This window comes from Panicum virgatum, chromosome 6N, assembly GCF_016808335.1.
Source record: "Panicum virgatum strain AP13 chromosome 6N, P.virgatum_v5, whole genome shotgun sequence".
Taxonomy (NCBI): domain Eukaryota; kingdom Viridiplantae; phylum Streptophyta; class Magnoliopsida; order Poales; family Poaceae; genus Panicum; species Panicum virgatum.
In genome coordinates, this window is record NC_053150.1 from 31039108 (window position 1) to 31054298 (window position 15191).

The following is a 15191-nucleotide window of genomic DNA, read 5'->3' on the forward strand; positions in this document are numbered from 1 at the left end:
TGAGCGAGAGTGTGGAGGAGGAGAGAGACCTGGAAGAAGTCCCGAGAACTTGTGTCTGTGTGAACTTGTCATCATACCGTGCGTGCTCTCCCTTTTATATGACCAAGTGGAGCACGTACACTGAGCGGGGCCCCGACATGTGGACCCGGCGATATATTATCTTACAACGTACGAATCTTCTGACCAGGCGTGGTCTTGAGCTGTCCTGTCGGAGTAGAGTCTAGCCTCTGCAGCCGCGCGTCGAGGTCATGATGAAGCGCCGAACTACTGACTCAGTCCACTGTAGCAGCGTGCACTATTGCTGCAGTCAGTAGCTGGTCATCATAACTCGTCGCCCATGTGCGCGGCGCTGAGTCTTTAATGCTTGCCTTGGTAACTGACGAGCTGCCTCGGTAACTGGCGGGCTTACCGTGTTGTCATTCGTGCCTGTCCAACCCATCAGAGGGTGGCCCATGCCCTGCTCTGACAGCGCACGCCTCCTCCGCCCGCTTTTAATGCGGCAGGAGGGTTGGCTTCCGGCGGAAGGCTTGCGCCTGTGGGACACGTGTCGGCACCGGACCCGGAGGTCAGCGGTCGCGCCCACAGGGACACGTGGCGGCGCCAGACCCGGGGGTCTGGCGGCCGCGCCTACAGGGGCACATGGCGGCTCCGGACCCCTTCCCGAGCGGGGAACGGGGTCCGGGGTCCGGGCGCCCTGACTAGTTCGAAGGCTCAGGCCTCTTGGGGGTCCGGCTTCCACATGTGGGGTTCCAGGACCAGCCCACGGGGGTTCGGGTCCTGTCCGCGGGAGTCCGGACCCGTGGAAGCCGACCCTGAGCACTTCGTCCAAGTGGACACGTGGCAGCGCCGGACCTGCCACCTCGTGGGGAGCGGACCAGGAGGTCGTTGTCCCCAACTGTCAGGTCCGGACTTTTGTGCCCAGTTGCCCAGAGGCTTAGTGCGAGGTTACGGATAACCTCGCGCCTCTTTGGGCTTGTTGCTGTGGGAGAGGGTACCCCTATCTGAGTGTACCGACAATTTTTAAGTTTTGATAATCGGAGAATTATTTCATATAAAGACTATATGTATCGATACAAACTTCTCTGAATAAATATGTATACATTATCCCAAGTTATCCAGTTAATAAGACCATGGCAGAGTGCTTTGTCACTCTTACTATAACTTGTTGAGTGAAGTTATACATACAGAGATGCCTACCAAGAATTTTTAAGTTTTGATAATCGGAGAATTATTTCATATAAAGACTATATATATCGATACAAACTTCTCTAAATAAATATGTATACATTATCCCAAGTTATCCAGTTAATAAGACCATGGCAGAGTGCTTTGTCCTCTTACTGGAACTTGTTGAGTAAAGTTATACATACAGAGATACTTACTGGAATTTGTACTTTCACCAGAAGAGAGGTTTTTTGGAAGTAAAGCCAACACCTAGATGTACCTTTACTGTGGGTACAAAAGTGCTTTCATTCTAGAATGGATTGAGAACAATGAGGTGGTGAGATTAAAGCAAGACTAGTAGCACAAGGGTTTTACACAAAGCCCGGAGCATTGATTTTAAATGCAGGTTATTCTCCATAGTAAAATATAAATTTTCGATACTAACTTTTGACTGGCAGTACAAAAGCATCTATCTTTGCAGTTGATAGTTGATAGATGTAGTGATTAGATATGATCACTTGATTTAGTATATTGTGAAACTTCCAGGAAGGAGTTTACATATCCAATACTTAATTATATATAAAATCGAAACAAATATCGTGTATTGCTTAAGTCAATATATGACTTAAGGCAGTTAAGTTGATTTTGGTACAATTGACTTTGTATGTATTCCTTATATTGAAGGATACAAGATTGATTAGACGTGGTGTTCATTTCAGAATCCTTAAATTGGATTTCCTAGTATTATATGATGGTCAGTAATCTTGACATCATTGGTAATGAACACTTGTCAAGAGCACGTTGTAATCTAAAGACGGAGTTTAGAGATAGAAGATAACAGTCCAAACCAAAATTTTATTTTGTGTTTAGGATCCAAGTATCTTCTTCCAGGTTTTTGTAGTAAAGTTATCTATATCCACATCATATTGAGTGATTCAATATGAAAGGGAATCCTATGGTGGTTCTACCCCATGATAGAGAAAGACATGAGGGGAGATTGTTTTATGCCATAGTGATTGAATTAAGATAATGGGACATGCGGTTCATTATTCCTGTGCTATTTATGCGCTAATACATATATTGCAAAAGTTCCTGGCCGGGTATTGTCTTTGCAATAATTTGCTATCTAATAGCAGCGCTATTCTACCTTAGGTTGGTAGATTGAAGTTAAGAATATCTTTAATACCTTAAAATGACACATACGGACTTGGTATAATGCATGATCCGATTACGTGGATATTATAATTCTGGTTATCTATAAGATCCCCAAAATTCCAGATTATTAAAATAAGCTTTACAGGAATATGGAAAGATCATTATGTAATAATGGTTAATTCCACTAATCATTCTGATATTGCATTGTACAAGACTACACATGAACGTGTATAGCTTGACAGAATGATATGTCACATACTGAAGTTATGTGGCTCTGATTCTATTGAATCAAAGGTCATTATCTATAAAGATAATGAAGCTTGTGTTGTTTAGATGGAGACAAGTTATAGTTAATACAATATTTTGCATTAAGGTGGTTCTGTTCCATAGATCTCTGGGCATATGAACACTTGCAAACTAAGTACTTGTGATAATCTCGACCAGATATTCACAAAGTCTACTATACTCGATATTTCATATGTGTAGAATATATTGGTATGAAAGGTTTGCAAGTTTCAGGGGGAGAGTCTCTCGTCTCTCTGATTAATAACTTGTTGAAAGCATCATATTGCACTCTTTTCTTTGTATGAGTTTTTTCCCTTTGGGTTTCTCATATAAAGTTTTTAATGAGGCAATATCGACACAAGACTATGCCATATCATCCATTTTTCCGAAGAGGTTTTGGTGGATGATATTAGGACATATGATATATTGTACTCTTTTCTTTATGTGAGTTTTTCTTTTTTGAGGTTTCTCATATAAAGTTTTTGATGAGGCAATGTTAACACAAAGTTATATGCTATGTCACCTAGTTTTCCCCACCGGGGTTTTTAGAAGATGATATTTGAAGCGTATTGACCATATGGTCAAGGTGTTATTAGACTAAGACTTTGGGTTTATCTCAAGGGTCTAGTAATATTGGTAATTGTATATTATGGTGTTTCTCTTTATTTTTCCCACTAGGTTTTAAGGAGTTTTGCCTAGTATAACGGTATTACTTTGGTTTTTCCCACAGGGTTTTCCAAAGATTCTCCTCATATTTTTCCTAAAAGATTTTTGGGGGAGTTATATACTATATCGCATCTCCTGTTTTTTTTCCATAGGGTTTTCAAGGAGTTATTCGATTGATTACAAGACCACAAGAAGATCAAATTGATTACAAGACCACAAGAAGGACAAATTGATCAAGGGGGAGTGTTATGAAGGATTTAGGAATTAGTGATCAATTCTGTAATTAAGTAATTAATTAGATTAATGACATCACTATGATGTCACTAGGAAGTTACTATTCATGAAGGGGTCATCCCAAAGGGACATGTCCCTTGGGCTCTTATCTCTTGGTCTTGTATATAAACACAATCCATCAATAGAGAGAACACATTTTTCACTTTCATTCACAATATTTTTTTTCAGTTTCCTGCTGTTGTTGCAATTGAAGATAATTTGTACTGTTGTATGCTCCTGGAGGCTCATCTCTACTTCGGTAATGTGAGTGTTTTTTTTTTCTTTCCTCTTGCCGATGTTTCCTTCAATTTTCATGCCATATGGTTTTGGGCTTGATTCTAAATCGAGTCAGATGATGCCTATATATATGTTGCCTCTACGTTTCTCAGTGAGTATATAAAGAATTGATTGGAGGGAAATATCAGATGTTCTTGGAATTCATATTCTCAGAAGGCCTAAGTTTGGTGTAGAGTTACGTGAGCAACTTTTTTAGTTGCATAATTTTCTGTTCAGAAATCATGTGCATAATGTATTAGGGTGTTTAATTAAATCAGAATATATACAGTTGCAAAAGGTTGAATTCTTTTTTGACATGCAAACATATGTATTTGAGACAGCATCTAAGAGTATTGGATGCTGCTTTCGTTCGACATTAATAACGGGTATTGGATGTTTGTCAGTCTCTTTCAGTATGATGCAGTATGATGCACCTCAACAAAAATGCTGATATGACAAGCAAATTAATAGGAGAGAGATGGAAAACATTTCTTGCTCACGAAACGACTCGGGCGGCGTTTCCAAGTCGATGAAACCCACCTGAAACACGCACTGAGAGCTCCAGCCGTTTCATGGCAGATCCCGGGCGCGCTCGGCGGCCGCGCTCCTCTTCCCGCGCTCTGGCTCGGACCTCGCGCGCCAAATCTTTGCAGCTCGTGCCAAACCAATCGGCCTTCCCACCAAAGCCAATCCCTCTCCTTCCCTGCAGTTGGAGCGGCCGCCCCTGTTTCAGATCCGTCGCTGCTGTTTCAGATCTGCCGCCGCCCCTGCCCTTCCTCCCTTCGCCTCCTAGATGCAGTTGGAGCTACGCTCCGTGAAGATGTCCCACGGGGGGAGAGATCTTACCCAGCCCGGCGGTGGCCCGGCAAGACGTGGCAGCGGCCGTCCCGTGAAAGGCCGCGACGGCAGCATGGAGGAGGGCCGCGGTGGCGACTTGGTGAAGGGCTGCGGCGCCGGCACGACGACGGGCGGCTGTGGTACTTCTCTGACGACTCCGGTGTCTCCGCCAGCTCCAACGGCAACTCCACCCCCATCCATGTTGGCCTGGAATTGGAACTGGAGGTAGCAGCGCCCATAGCAGTTTCCCACAATATGCAAATCCATGGTAAGCACCGATTTATCCTATTCATGAGTAGCATGCTGCCCTGATCCAACAGTTCATGATTTATGATGCATAGCTTCAACAGTGCTTGGAATTTGTATGCATTACGAATATAGGGAATCGCCTTGACAAAGTTTTTGGTTGCCTAAATTACTAGTATTTGAGAACATGAATACTAGCTCCAAGTAGTCAAACCAATGCCATAGGTGCTGTAAAGTGGTAAGAACTCGGACTCAACATGCAGAAAAGCAGTGCTCTTGTTAACTGAACATGTAGGGGTGGTTACTTCAATTTTTTTACAGCTAAAACTTGCTGTTTCAGCTCTAGCAAATCAGATGTAGAAAGTGCAGTTTTAGACTTCCAGTAAAGCTTGTTGTTTCAGCTTTAGAAATTTGACACAGCACTGCCAGTATATTTTTTCTAAACAACATTGCTGTTAAATTTAACTCAACACTGCTAGTATGTACTGCCAAGTCTTTGTCCCTGATGGATTTGCTCTTTCTGCTTTAGCCAAGCATGTGAGTCATGTATTGATGACAATTCAGACTTTTACCAACTCATATTATGTATGTGCACATTGCAGGGATGGTTATTTCAATATGTTACAGCATATGGTGACACCTTGTGCCTGTCGAGTTGCATCTAGGGAGCTCTTGGTATTCTGATCTTTGTTACTACCTTGTGCTTTTCTCAGGAGACATGTCTTCCACTTATAACAGGAGCATTTGTGCAAGGATATCATTTTTCTTTTGCGGAATGCAAGGATATCAATTGAGAGGCTTGTGCTTTTGGTCAGTTATCTTGGAAGGCTGTAATGTAGTGGAAACTAAAGTATTATTTTTCAGTTATTTTGAAGGCTGCAATGTAGTGGAAACTTAAGTATTCTTTTCCGTTATTTTGGTGTGAAACTGCTCCATTCTTTGTTATGTGAACGTGAACTGCTGGTTTCAGATTGAAGCTCCTTTCGGCATCATCTTTATTTATCATGTTCTATTAGACTAAATACATAGTTTAGAAACAATTCCAAAAAAGCTATAGAGTTCTCATGGTACATTTGATTACAACACAATGTACATATTAAATACTACATCCTGCCTATAAAACTGTGTAGCGAAACTGTGCGTTGAGAGTGGTAGTTTCATGGCAGTTTCATCCCACAAAAAAACTGATGTGGCAGTCTAGGTTACAGTACCATGAAACTCCCACTGAGACTGGTTTAACAGTAGTTATAATTCTTATTGATTCCAGATAGTTTGGCTTGTCTTTATCTTCCATTGCAAAGAGTATATAAAGTTGTGCAGATAAGTAAACCTGCAGGCACTAACAAATCTGGGTTCCATATAGATGACTGTAAGCCTAACTCTGCATTAATATTAAGAGAGATTAGAAAGGGCTCTTCCCCATCCAGGTGCTGCCTTTCGTGTGCTGAGAGGACTAAACCCACTAAGCTGAAGAGGTAACCCACTGCATTTATCTCTTTTACCATTGACCTCAACTTTGCCTTTTGCCATGCACAACTACCATTGACCGTAGAGTGGTCGGGCCCAGCCTGATCATTTTAATTAAGTCTACAACATTAATTCCACTGTTATAATTAAACCAGGTCGTGTTAGTATCAGTAATTTCTATCGCAAATATCCCTCTGATTATTATTTGCCAATGTGAATTTCTTTGATTAATATTTGGCAATGTGCTCTTTTCCTGTTAGGATGAAATGGAACAAGGAACAAACAATGAGAAGAGATTGGAAATTTGAAGGCAAATGTTGGATTTTTTGCTGTTTTTGTTTCGTGTTGCTTTTGATGCAAGATGAATGTAACTTGTATGTAAATTTTGAGGTGCTTCTCAATGTAAATACGAGATATTGTATTTGATTTGATGCTATGGTAAATAGTCACAATTTTGGTATGTATTCTGTGCTGTAATGACTATTCTAATAAAATGGTTAAAAATCAGACCTAATTTGGTGGCCCACTCTGAATTGGGCCCATCCATTCATGGGCAGTGCTGCTGATGTCACTCGCCACTTCACCTGCCATGTTAGTCTCACTTTCCATGTCAGCAGTCATGTCATCGTTCACGTCAATTTATATGTCATCATTGCTATCCATGTCATAACCACGTCAACAACCACGTCATCCTCCATGTCATCAATGTGTGACATGGCAATTGAATCTGTGACGAAAATTATACTGTTCGTGACGTTAATTTTCGTCATAGAAAACGGGTTTGGGTTGGGCTTTAGGGGGCCTGGAGACATTCTATGATGATTTTAAAACATCATGGATCAAGCAATCTATGACGAAAATTTAAGAAACGTCACGAGGTGTGATCTGTGACGCTCAATACATGACCATATTTGATATCGTCATAGATACTGTTTTATGACGGTTTTTAGTGATTTGTGACGAAATTCACTCGTCATGGATCAACAGTTTTTTTTTAGTGTGAGTTCCTGGAATACCTTAACTTTAATCGTTGCATCTCATATAGTCATTTTTCATTTTTTTCCCCATGTATGAGAAATTATTCAAACTTCAATTGAAAGAGGGAGAGGATGGGAAATTTGGATGGAAGCAACAGCAACCTGAACTCTTTAAACGTGTAAACTATTACCAAATGCTGCTGTGTTTGCTCCTCTTTGCATCTCGGTGACGCGGTGGAGCCGTGCGGCCCGTTCGGATGAGCTAAGAGCGCTGGAATCGCCGGCTGGCTGGAATCGCTGGGCTGGCTGGCGAGTCGTGGTCGCTGCAGCTTTCCCTCGCCCTTCAGCCGAGCCAAACGGCTGGTGCTGGACCGCCAGACGGACGGCTGGGCTGCCCAGCCCACCCACAACTAGCCCAGCCAAACCTACCATCCAACATTCCAGCCATCCGAACGGGGACGTGATCGTCTGGGCCTCCGGGCTCTGGCCACATGCTACCGGACACTAGTGACCTTGGCCCCAGGCCTTATTGCATAAAACTCACCCATCTGGCACCATTTCTTCCAGGGTGATTTCAGATATTGAATCTGATTGATTGGATGCTAATTTTTACCAATAAGCCAAAATCATAGCAAGTCAATGTATTCGCTTACTACAATCAGGACATGCTAAAAAGTGTTGGTAAGAAAATTTAGGTACTCATTTGGTTTGCTGCCAAGCAATACTCTCTTCATACTGACATTGTTCGGCTGGCTGGTTTGCTGCCAAGCAATACCCTCTTCATACTGTCTTCTCTCGTAATCTTTAAAAAATTTCTGAGTAACCTACTAAAATTTTGGTCATAATGACTAATTTCTAGGCATGAACCAATCGATAGTTAAATTTTATTGGCATTTCATGATTTTAGCATGGCAAACATTAGTAGACCAAGCAGGCCCATTGCGTCGCAAGGGTCGCGTTGTCGTCATGTCAAGTGGGACCGGAAAAGAAGCGCAGATAGATCACGAGGACCGAAAAGCGTCCAGAAATGGGACTTGTGAGCGAGTTGGACCCTGGGGACGACCTGGGCCTTTATTACCAGCAAATAGGCCACAAAAATGACTAGAGGCGATGTCCAACAATGGTGCAGATTGGGCCAAAACAACTATGACGCGGGGGAGAAGGGGATTTTGGCCCACTACGGTAACAGTTCAGGTGTGGTGCATGCCCAAGGACTGCAGGCAGAAGTGCATCTTTGTTTAGTTAAAAAATCAAAATTCCAAAAATATCATATCGAATTTTTTTACAGGTATAGAATATTAAATCTAGATGAAATAAAAAATAAATTACATAGTTTACATATAAATTACGAGACTAATTTAATGAGCCTAATTAGGCTATGATTAAATACTAAATTGCTACAATAATTACTACAGTATACATGTGCTAAGGACAAATTAATTAGTCTTAATAAATTCGTCTCATAGTTTAAAGACGAGTTCTGTAATTAGTTTTATAATTAGTCTATATTTAATACTTTAAATGTGTAAAGATTTTATTTTAAAAACTTTATACCTGCATCTAAACGAGACACAATGTGTGAAATTTGAGCATTAAAAGTAATAATAACTACACATGCAACTGCAAATTGGGAACCAATTGGGCTGGCTTGGTTCTGGCTGGCCCAGCCATTGGAAAAAAATTCCGTGCATCCGGGCTGGAAACTGCGCCGTTTGCAGCCCCACCCGGATGCCTGACGCGTGGAGATCGAACGGCAGCTCCACTTGGCTCGTAGCATGTTGGAGTTTCCTTTGGGCAGGCAGCTATGGCTAGGCTTCTCGGCGTGGCTCATCTTCCAGTGTTTCTTTCGGCAGCTGTCACGGGTCGGCAACACCATGGCTGTCGGCGCTACTGCCTCCGCTCCCGGCGTCGAGGCGGCGACCATTCGAACCGCCGGCTCCTCCTCTACCTCATCCCCCGCCCAGCCTAGTCCTCTCAGCTGTCATCCCTTCTGGCCTCCATGCAGACTTCCGCCTCGACATCTCCTCTCCTTCTCGCTCACCGGGAAGGACAAATACGTATGGGATTAATTAACCATATTATTGGAACCATACGTCGCCGGTTCGTGGATTAATGCGGGCTGCTTAGGGTTGGAGGTTGTCGGCGTGGAGCTCCAGCGTGTTCAACCATCTCCGGCCCATCTCCGGTCATAGAAGGAGGTTCGGGGTGGTAGGGCGGCCCGGCGGTGGTAGCAGTTCGGGGGCGCGGGCGGTGAGGCGGCAGGGGCGCCGGCCGGGGTGGCGGGGGACGGAGGTTGGGCGGGGTAGGTGTGGGCAGCGGCTGGTTGGGCAGGACAGACGTGACTGGATGTTGAAGAAGGTCCATCCGCCACTGGATCTTGATATGACGGTTCAAAAATCGTGTGCTGAGATCAATCTGATCGCTGGAGCGCTCTGTAGACAGACCCATACCTATCCATGGAGGGAGAGTAAAGCGGCGGCGGATGTGGAAGGAAAGAGCGCCTAGAGCCGAAGCCGAGCAATGCATGCGACTCCGGAGCCGAGCCGCATCTGCAAATTGAAAAGCCACCCAAGCTAAGCCGAGCACGAGGCGTCCGTGTGATCCTTTGCCAATTCCACGCGTCAGGCATCTGGGTGGGGCTGCAAACGACACAATTTACAGCCGGGATGCACAGAATTTTTTTCCCAGCCATTCGGGATCAACAAGACAAAACAATCAACTACGCTGAAAGAACTACCTCCGGCCAGGTATTAAGAAGGCTCACTCAGTGAGGAGCAGCGTCTGGTGATCCGCTGCACGCCATGCATGGAGCTCGCCCAAGTTCTGCTACGAGCTAGAGAAGGAGCAGCGCGCTAGAGGCTGGCCGGAGCTGGCTGGCTGTTTCAGCAGCAACTCTAGCCCAGTCAGTTTCAGAGGCCCCCTTTGTTTTTTACTTTGAATGTCAAGACACTTTAACCACTAATTGGGGATATTAAATAAAACTAATTTACACAACCGTCAGTTTACACAACCAAATTTAGAACCCTGCGCTAAAAACTCTGACGAATCTAAAGATCCGGCATATCAAGGAATAGGAGCCACACCAACTATGAATGGCGAATCGTCGAGTAGTAAGTAGTAGGAAAGTTAATCTTAAAGTCTTTGACCGCATAATTAGACATAGTTACTTTAGCATCACTATAGTTAATCATTGATTGAAAACTGCATTAAATTTGTCGTGAAAAATTATATTCATCCATGAAGAAGTTTTGCAAATAGATTTCATTTAATATTTTATGTGCTCATAATTTTTTTCCAAAAGTTTCTAGAGAGAACCAAACAAGGCAGAAAACCGAACAGGCCGACATTCACTCTATTCGTTCGGCTTGTCAACCAACCAGCCAGCAGTACTATTTTTACAAATCTCCACCGGCCACCATCCACAGCAAGTCTTTGAAAACCGAGGCCCGAAGCAATATAATTGATAATGCGCCTTGAACATCCCGGCCGAGCTCTTCTCAGAATGGACTCTCTCCAACGACAATGGTTATGTCCATCCGTATGATGTTAATATTAGCTACGGCAGACCCAAGTCCAAGTACCAATACAAGAGCGGTGCTCCATCCAGAAGGTGCTCGTTGATGTTGGAGCTGGTGCCTTCACTGCACCTGGATGTTGACGACCTTGCCCCCGGCTGACAACTTGGGGATGGTGAGGTAGAGCACGCCGTCCCTCACCTCGGCCGCGATCCTCTCCACGTCCACGTTCTCCGGCAGCTCGAACCGCGTCCTGTACCGGCCGAAGCTCGCCGCCGGCCACGGCTCGCCCTGATCCTCCTCCTCGTCCGCCTCGTCCTCGTGCTGCTCCTTCGCCGCCGCGTCCTTCTTCTCGGCGGCCACCACCAGCGTCCGGTCCCGCACGCTGACCCGCACGTCCTCCCGCGTCATCCCCGGCATGTCGAACCGCACCAGGTACTCCCCCGCGCGCTCCCTGACCTCCCACGGCGTCCGCCCGCCGCGCTGCCGGTACGCCGCGCCCGTGGCAGCAGCTCCTCCTGCTGCAGGCACAGCGAGGACGCCGTTGCCCGCCTCCGCGCGCGGCACCGCGCTCGCCGCCACCGCCGCCGGCACGACGAGGACCCGGCCGTCGTCGTCGTCGCCCTCGCCGTCCATGATGCGCTCCATGGTGCGCACCATCTGGTCCAGCGTCCTCGCTTCCGGGAAGCTGTCCCACAGCCCTACGACGAGAAAGACGATGTGGGAAATGATTCTCGTTCGCGGGATGTCGAAATTGTAACGAAATTATCGAGCTCGAATTATCGAGAAATTGAAGGCGGATGGCTTACCAAATGGAGTGGTTTGGATGAGGCGTCTCCTTGGGCTTGGAGCGCTCCCCTGCTGCTGCTGCCGCCGCCTGGGCTTGGACGCCCGCTGCAGGTGGTCCAGGCTATCCGTGGAGCCGTTCCTCATGGACCGCGCCTTGACGGAGCCTCTCGGTGGCACCACCACGTAGGAAGGGCGGCTGGTCCATGTGATCCTGCTTCTTGGAGCGGCGGGGGCGGTGGTGACGGCGTGCAGGTTGGAGGCCACAGCTTGCTGCATCGTCGTCCTCAGCTGCTGAAGATCGGAGAGAGAGAGAAAAAAAAAGCTTCTGGATTTGGTTGGCTACAATGGCTGATTAGAATTAGAAGAAGATGAGCGCGACAGAGCGGTGCGGTGCCTGTGGGTTTTTATACAGGGAGTGGTGGAGATACGACACTGAGGTCACGAGCGGGGAGGAATGACGGCGTGGGTTCTGGAAGGGTCTCCAGAACCCTCTGGACACGTGCTGGACAACGGTTATTTCCTCAGCTCGCTGATTCCCGTGCAGGTCGCAGCTATTTTCGCACACGGGTCGTATTTGATAAATTTCGTGAAAAGAAAATTTTGCATGTATTGAATATTAAATGTAAAATTGTTTCACAGATAGGTACAACTTTACAAGCCGAATCTAATTAGACTAATTAATTCATGATTAAATACAATAATGCTATAATAACCATGCTCTAATCCTCCTCTGATTACATGATCAAATGTTTCATTAGCTACAGTATTGCTACAATAACCATGGTTGCGGATGTGGTTTTGTAATTAGATTTCGTTTAATACCTCTAAATAGTGATCAAAAGTGTCGAAAAATCTTTGCGAAATTTTTTTTACCCACAATTAAACATGGCCCGGTTGGGGGAAAAATCTTTTCAACACACAAGGCCGCTCGTGAGCACTGAGCAGGCCGCCAGCTAATCGGAATTTTTTTCAACTAGTTGAATGCCTATGCGTTGCTATGAAAGCTAAAAAATAAAGTATAAAAAATATAATCTGCCAAGAAAAAACAATATTCATCATATATGATGATTCTACAAAAAGTATTGAGAGAAATCAAATCCATATGTAAACAGTACCCCAGCATCACCAAGCTCAAGTAAATATGCAAATAAATATACAATAAAGTCAAATGAAACTATTTAGATTCACGTGGCGGGCGTTGCTTCTGCGCTAAGCATTTACAGGGCATAGAACTCCTTCGTGGTACAACAAAAAAGGATTTGCATATATCTGCCAATTATAGGAAGCATCATGATAAGATTTTCGTACAGTGAAACAATTAGTTGATTGGATTACTGTTTTCCCCCACCTTAGTTGAAATGATTAAGAGATTTCCAAAAGTAATATCCACGGTATGTAGGGGTATTTAATGGCGGGTTGACCAGTTTGGGCAACACTGCTGGACGCCCGAAATTAGAGGCTGTTCGGCTGGTTTGGTCTTGGCTTGTCTCGGCTTATCTCGATTTATTTCCTCTCACACAATACTATTTATTCTACCAGCCGAACACTATTTATTCTACCAGTCGAACAGTTCAATTGGAAGATCAGTTGAACACCCCTCCTTGTAATGCAGCCGTTCGGCTGGAACTTTTACAGCAGTCGCGGCAACGCTCCACCTCTGGTGGACGGCAACGTTTCACCACCCGTGGACGGCTGGAAGCATGCAGCCGGGCTGCTGGATGGCTGCGGCTTCTTTGCTAGCTCAAACAGCTTCAGACCAGATCAGCAAAAAAAAAAAGTGCAGCCGAATATTGTATATATTGTGATCTGATAGATATAACTTATTTAGTCAAAGTCAAACTGTGAAGAAGAATTTTATACCCAAGGAGAGAAGACTGCTCACTAACAGCATCAATACAAAAATATAATATACATACTCAAAAAAAAAAGCTGGTAGGGGTTTAAGAGAAGTTGCCTCTTTGCCTACAGAAGTTATGCAGAATGCACTTCACAATCATTCTTCTGAGGTCACCATTTTCAACTACTTCAAAATTAAGAGGTCACCAAATTGTATCACATTCTTGTCACAAAACATACATTCAGATCATAAATAAAAGAGTGATCTTTACCATTCCAGGTCCTTCAGTACATGGTCCACCGAGCAATGCAATGATCCTTGCACCTGTCCCAAGCATGCCAGCACAAAGCAACCCAGCGGCCATGCTCAGGACAACACCCGTGCACCGGATTGCACAGTTCCCAGCCTCCATTGGCCATTGATTGGGTTGCAACTCGTCAACACCTCTATATGCATCTTAGCATTGTTGGTTTTGTTTTGTTTGACCTTGGTCAGCAACAGAATCAACAAAAAAAGAGGAATATCTCATCCCGTTAGTCTAGGGATCGGTTCAACAGAACCAATCCACGAATGCCTTGATCGGGAGGCAAACCTAAGCCCATTGGGCTCGGCCCTGGGCCTACAGTGCTTATAAATAAGAGGGAGTTGACCCCCGGGTTAGTAACCTAATCATTTCCACCATCCACCAATCAATCAGAGCACTGGAAGGCTCAGAAGCACGAGCACCAGCCCCGGGGTAGTGCCGGTGGCATCCTGAAGGCCGCCGCTACCCCGAGAGGACGCTCGAGGAGCGTCTGCGCTACATCCCCGACGCCGTTCACGCCATCGACGACGTCACCACTGCATCAACTCCCACCAGCACCATGGACGCCACTACCGCTGGTATATGGACCGAACACTTTGATTCTGCATTAGTTAATGTACTAGGAATGATCTACTTTGGATTAGAGATCCTGGTCAGTCAAGTTTGTTCTAAGCTTTGTTAGATTTATCCTAACAATTGGTATCAGTCGCCTATGCTAATCCAGTATAGATCTCCTAGACAAACCATCAGTTTTCAGGTTCGGTTTCTGGAGTAGATCCATCTGTGCATGATCCATCACATGTTTAGCTCTATTCAGATAAGATTAGTATCATGCATACATGTTTTACTCTACTCAGTTAATGTTAGCATGCCTAAAACCCTAGACCAGTCACGGTTTCTAGGTGTTCTTCATATTTTAATTCAAGAAATTAGGTTTTTTCTATTAGTCCGTGGCCTAATCCATCTAAGTTTTGGGTCACATTCATGCATAAGATCAGAAATCAGTGAGATTAGAAGGAGGGGAGAACTCAAAACCAAAAGCAAATCCCCACCGAATTCCCCAAACCCTAATCCTAGATTGGTTTAAGCTCAGATTAAGATAAGAGGGGCTTACCTCACGGTCGGTGGCCGCGCGTGGCATCAGTTGCCGCCGCGCGTTGTCGTCGGCGAGCCTCTGGGAGCCGTAGCCCACTCACCGATTGCTTCGGCGCGGCGGTGCCGGCTACCTGGCCACGCTCGCGTTGCCGCCGGCGCATCAGTCGCACCGCCCTCGCGCATCAGTAGCGCTGCCTCCGCGCCATCAGCACGCGCCTCGCCGGCGCATTAGGTCGCCTCACCGCCGGCCCTGGAGCTCCGGCGGAGCCCCTCGGCGGCCCGCGCGCGAGACGCACGCGCGCCAC

At 45.4% G+C, this 15191-nt stretch overlaps 1 protein-coding gene across 1 annotated transcript; it reads right to left on the minus strand.

Moving 5' to 3' along the window:
- Positions 1-10777: 10777 nt before the first annotated feature.
- LOC120678560 (small heat shock protein, chloroplastic-like) lies at positions 10778-12009 on the minus strand. The gene is made up of 2 exons (XM_039959803.1): positions 11671-12009; positions 10778-11562 (listed from the first exon to the last, which is right to left on the minus strand). The coding sequence occupies exons 1-2, from the start codon at positions 11924-11926 to the stop codon at positions 10985-10987; spliced, it is 834 nt and encodes a 277-aa protein (XP_039815737.1). The 5' UTR covers positions 11927-12009; the 3' UTR covers positions 10778-10984.
- Positions 12010-15191: the final 3182 nt, after the last annotated feature.

What these genes read in the sequence shown, in the direction of transcription:
- LOC120678560 (XM_039959803.1), bottom strand. Translation starts at nt 11,926, where the DNA reads ATGCAGCAAGCTGTGGCCTCCAACCTGCACGCCGTCACCACCGCCCCC. An exon ending in CATCCAAACCACTCCATTTG is followed by an intron (nt 11,563 to 11,670) that starts GTAAGCCATCCG and finishes TTCTCGTCGTAG; the next exon opens with GGCTGTGGGACAGCTTCCCG.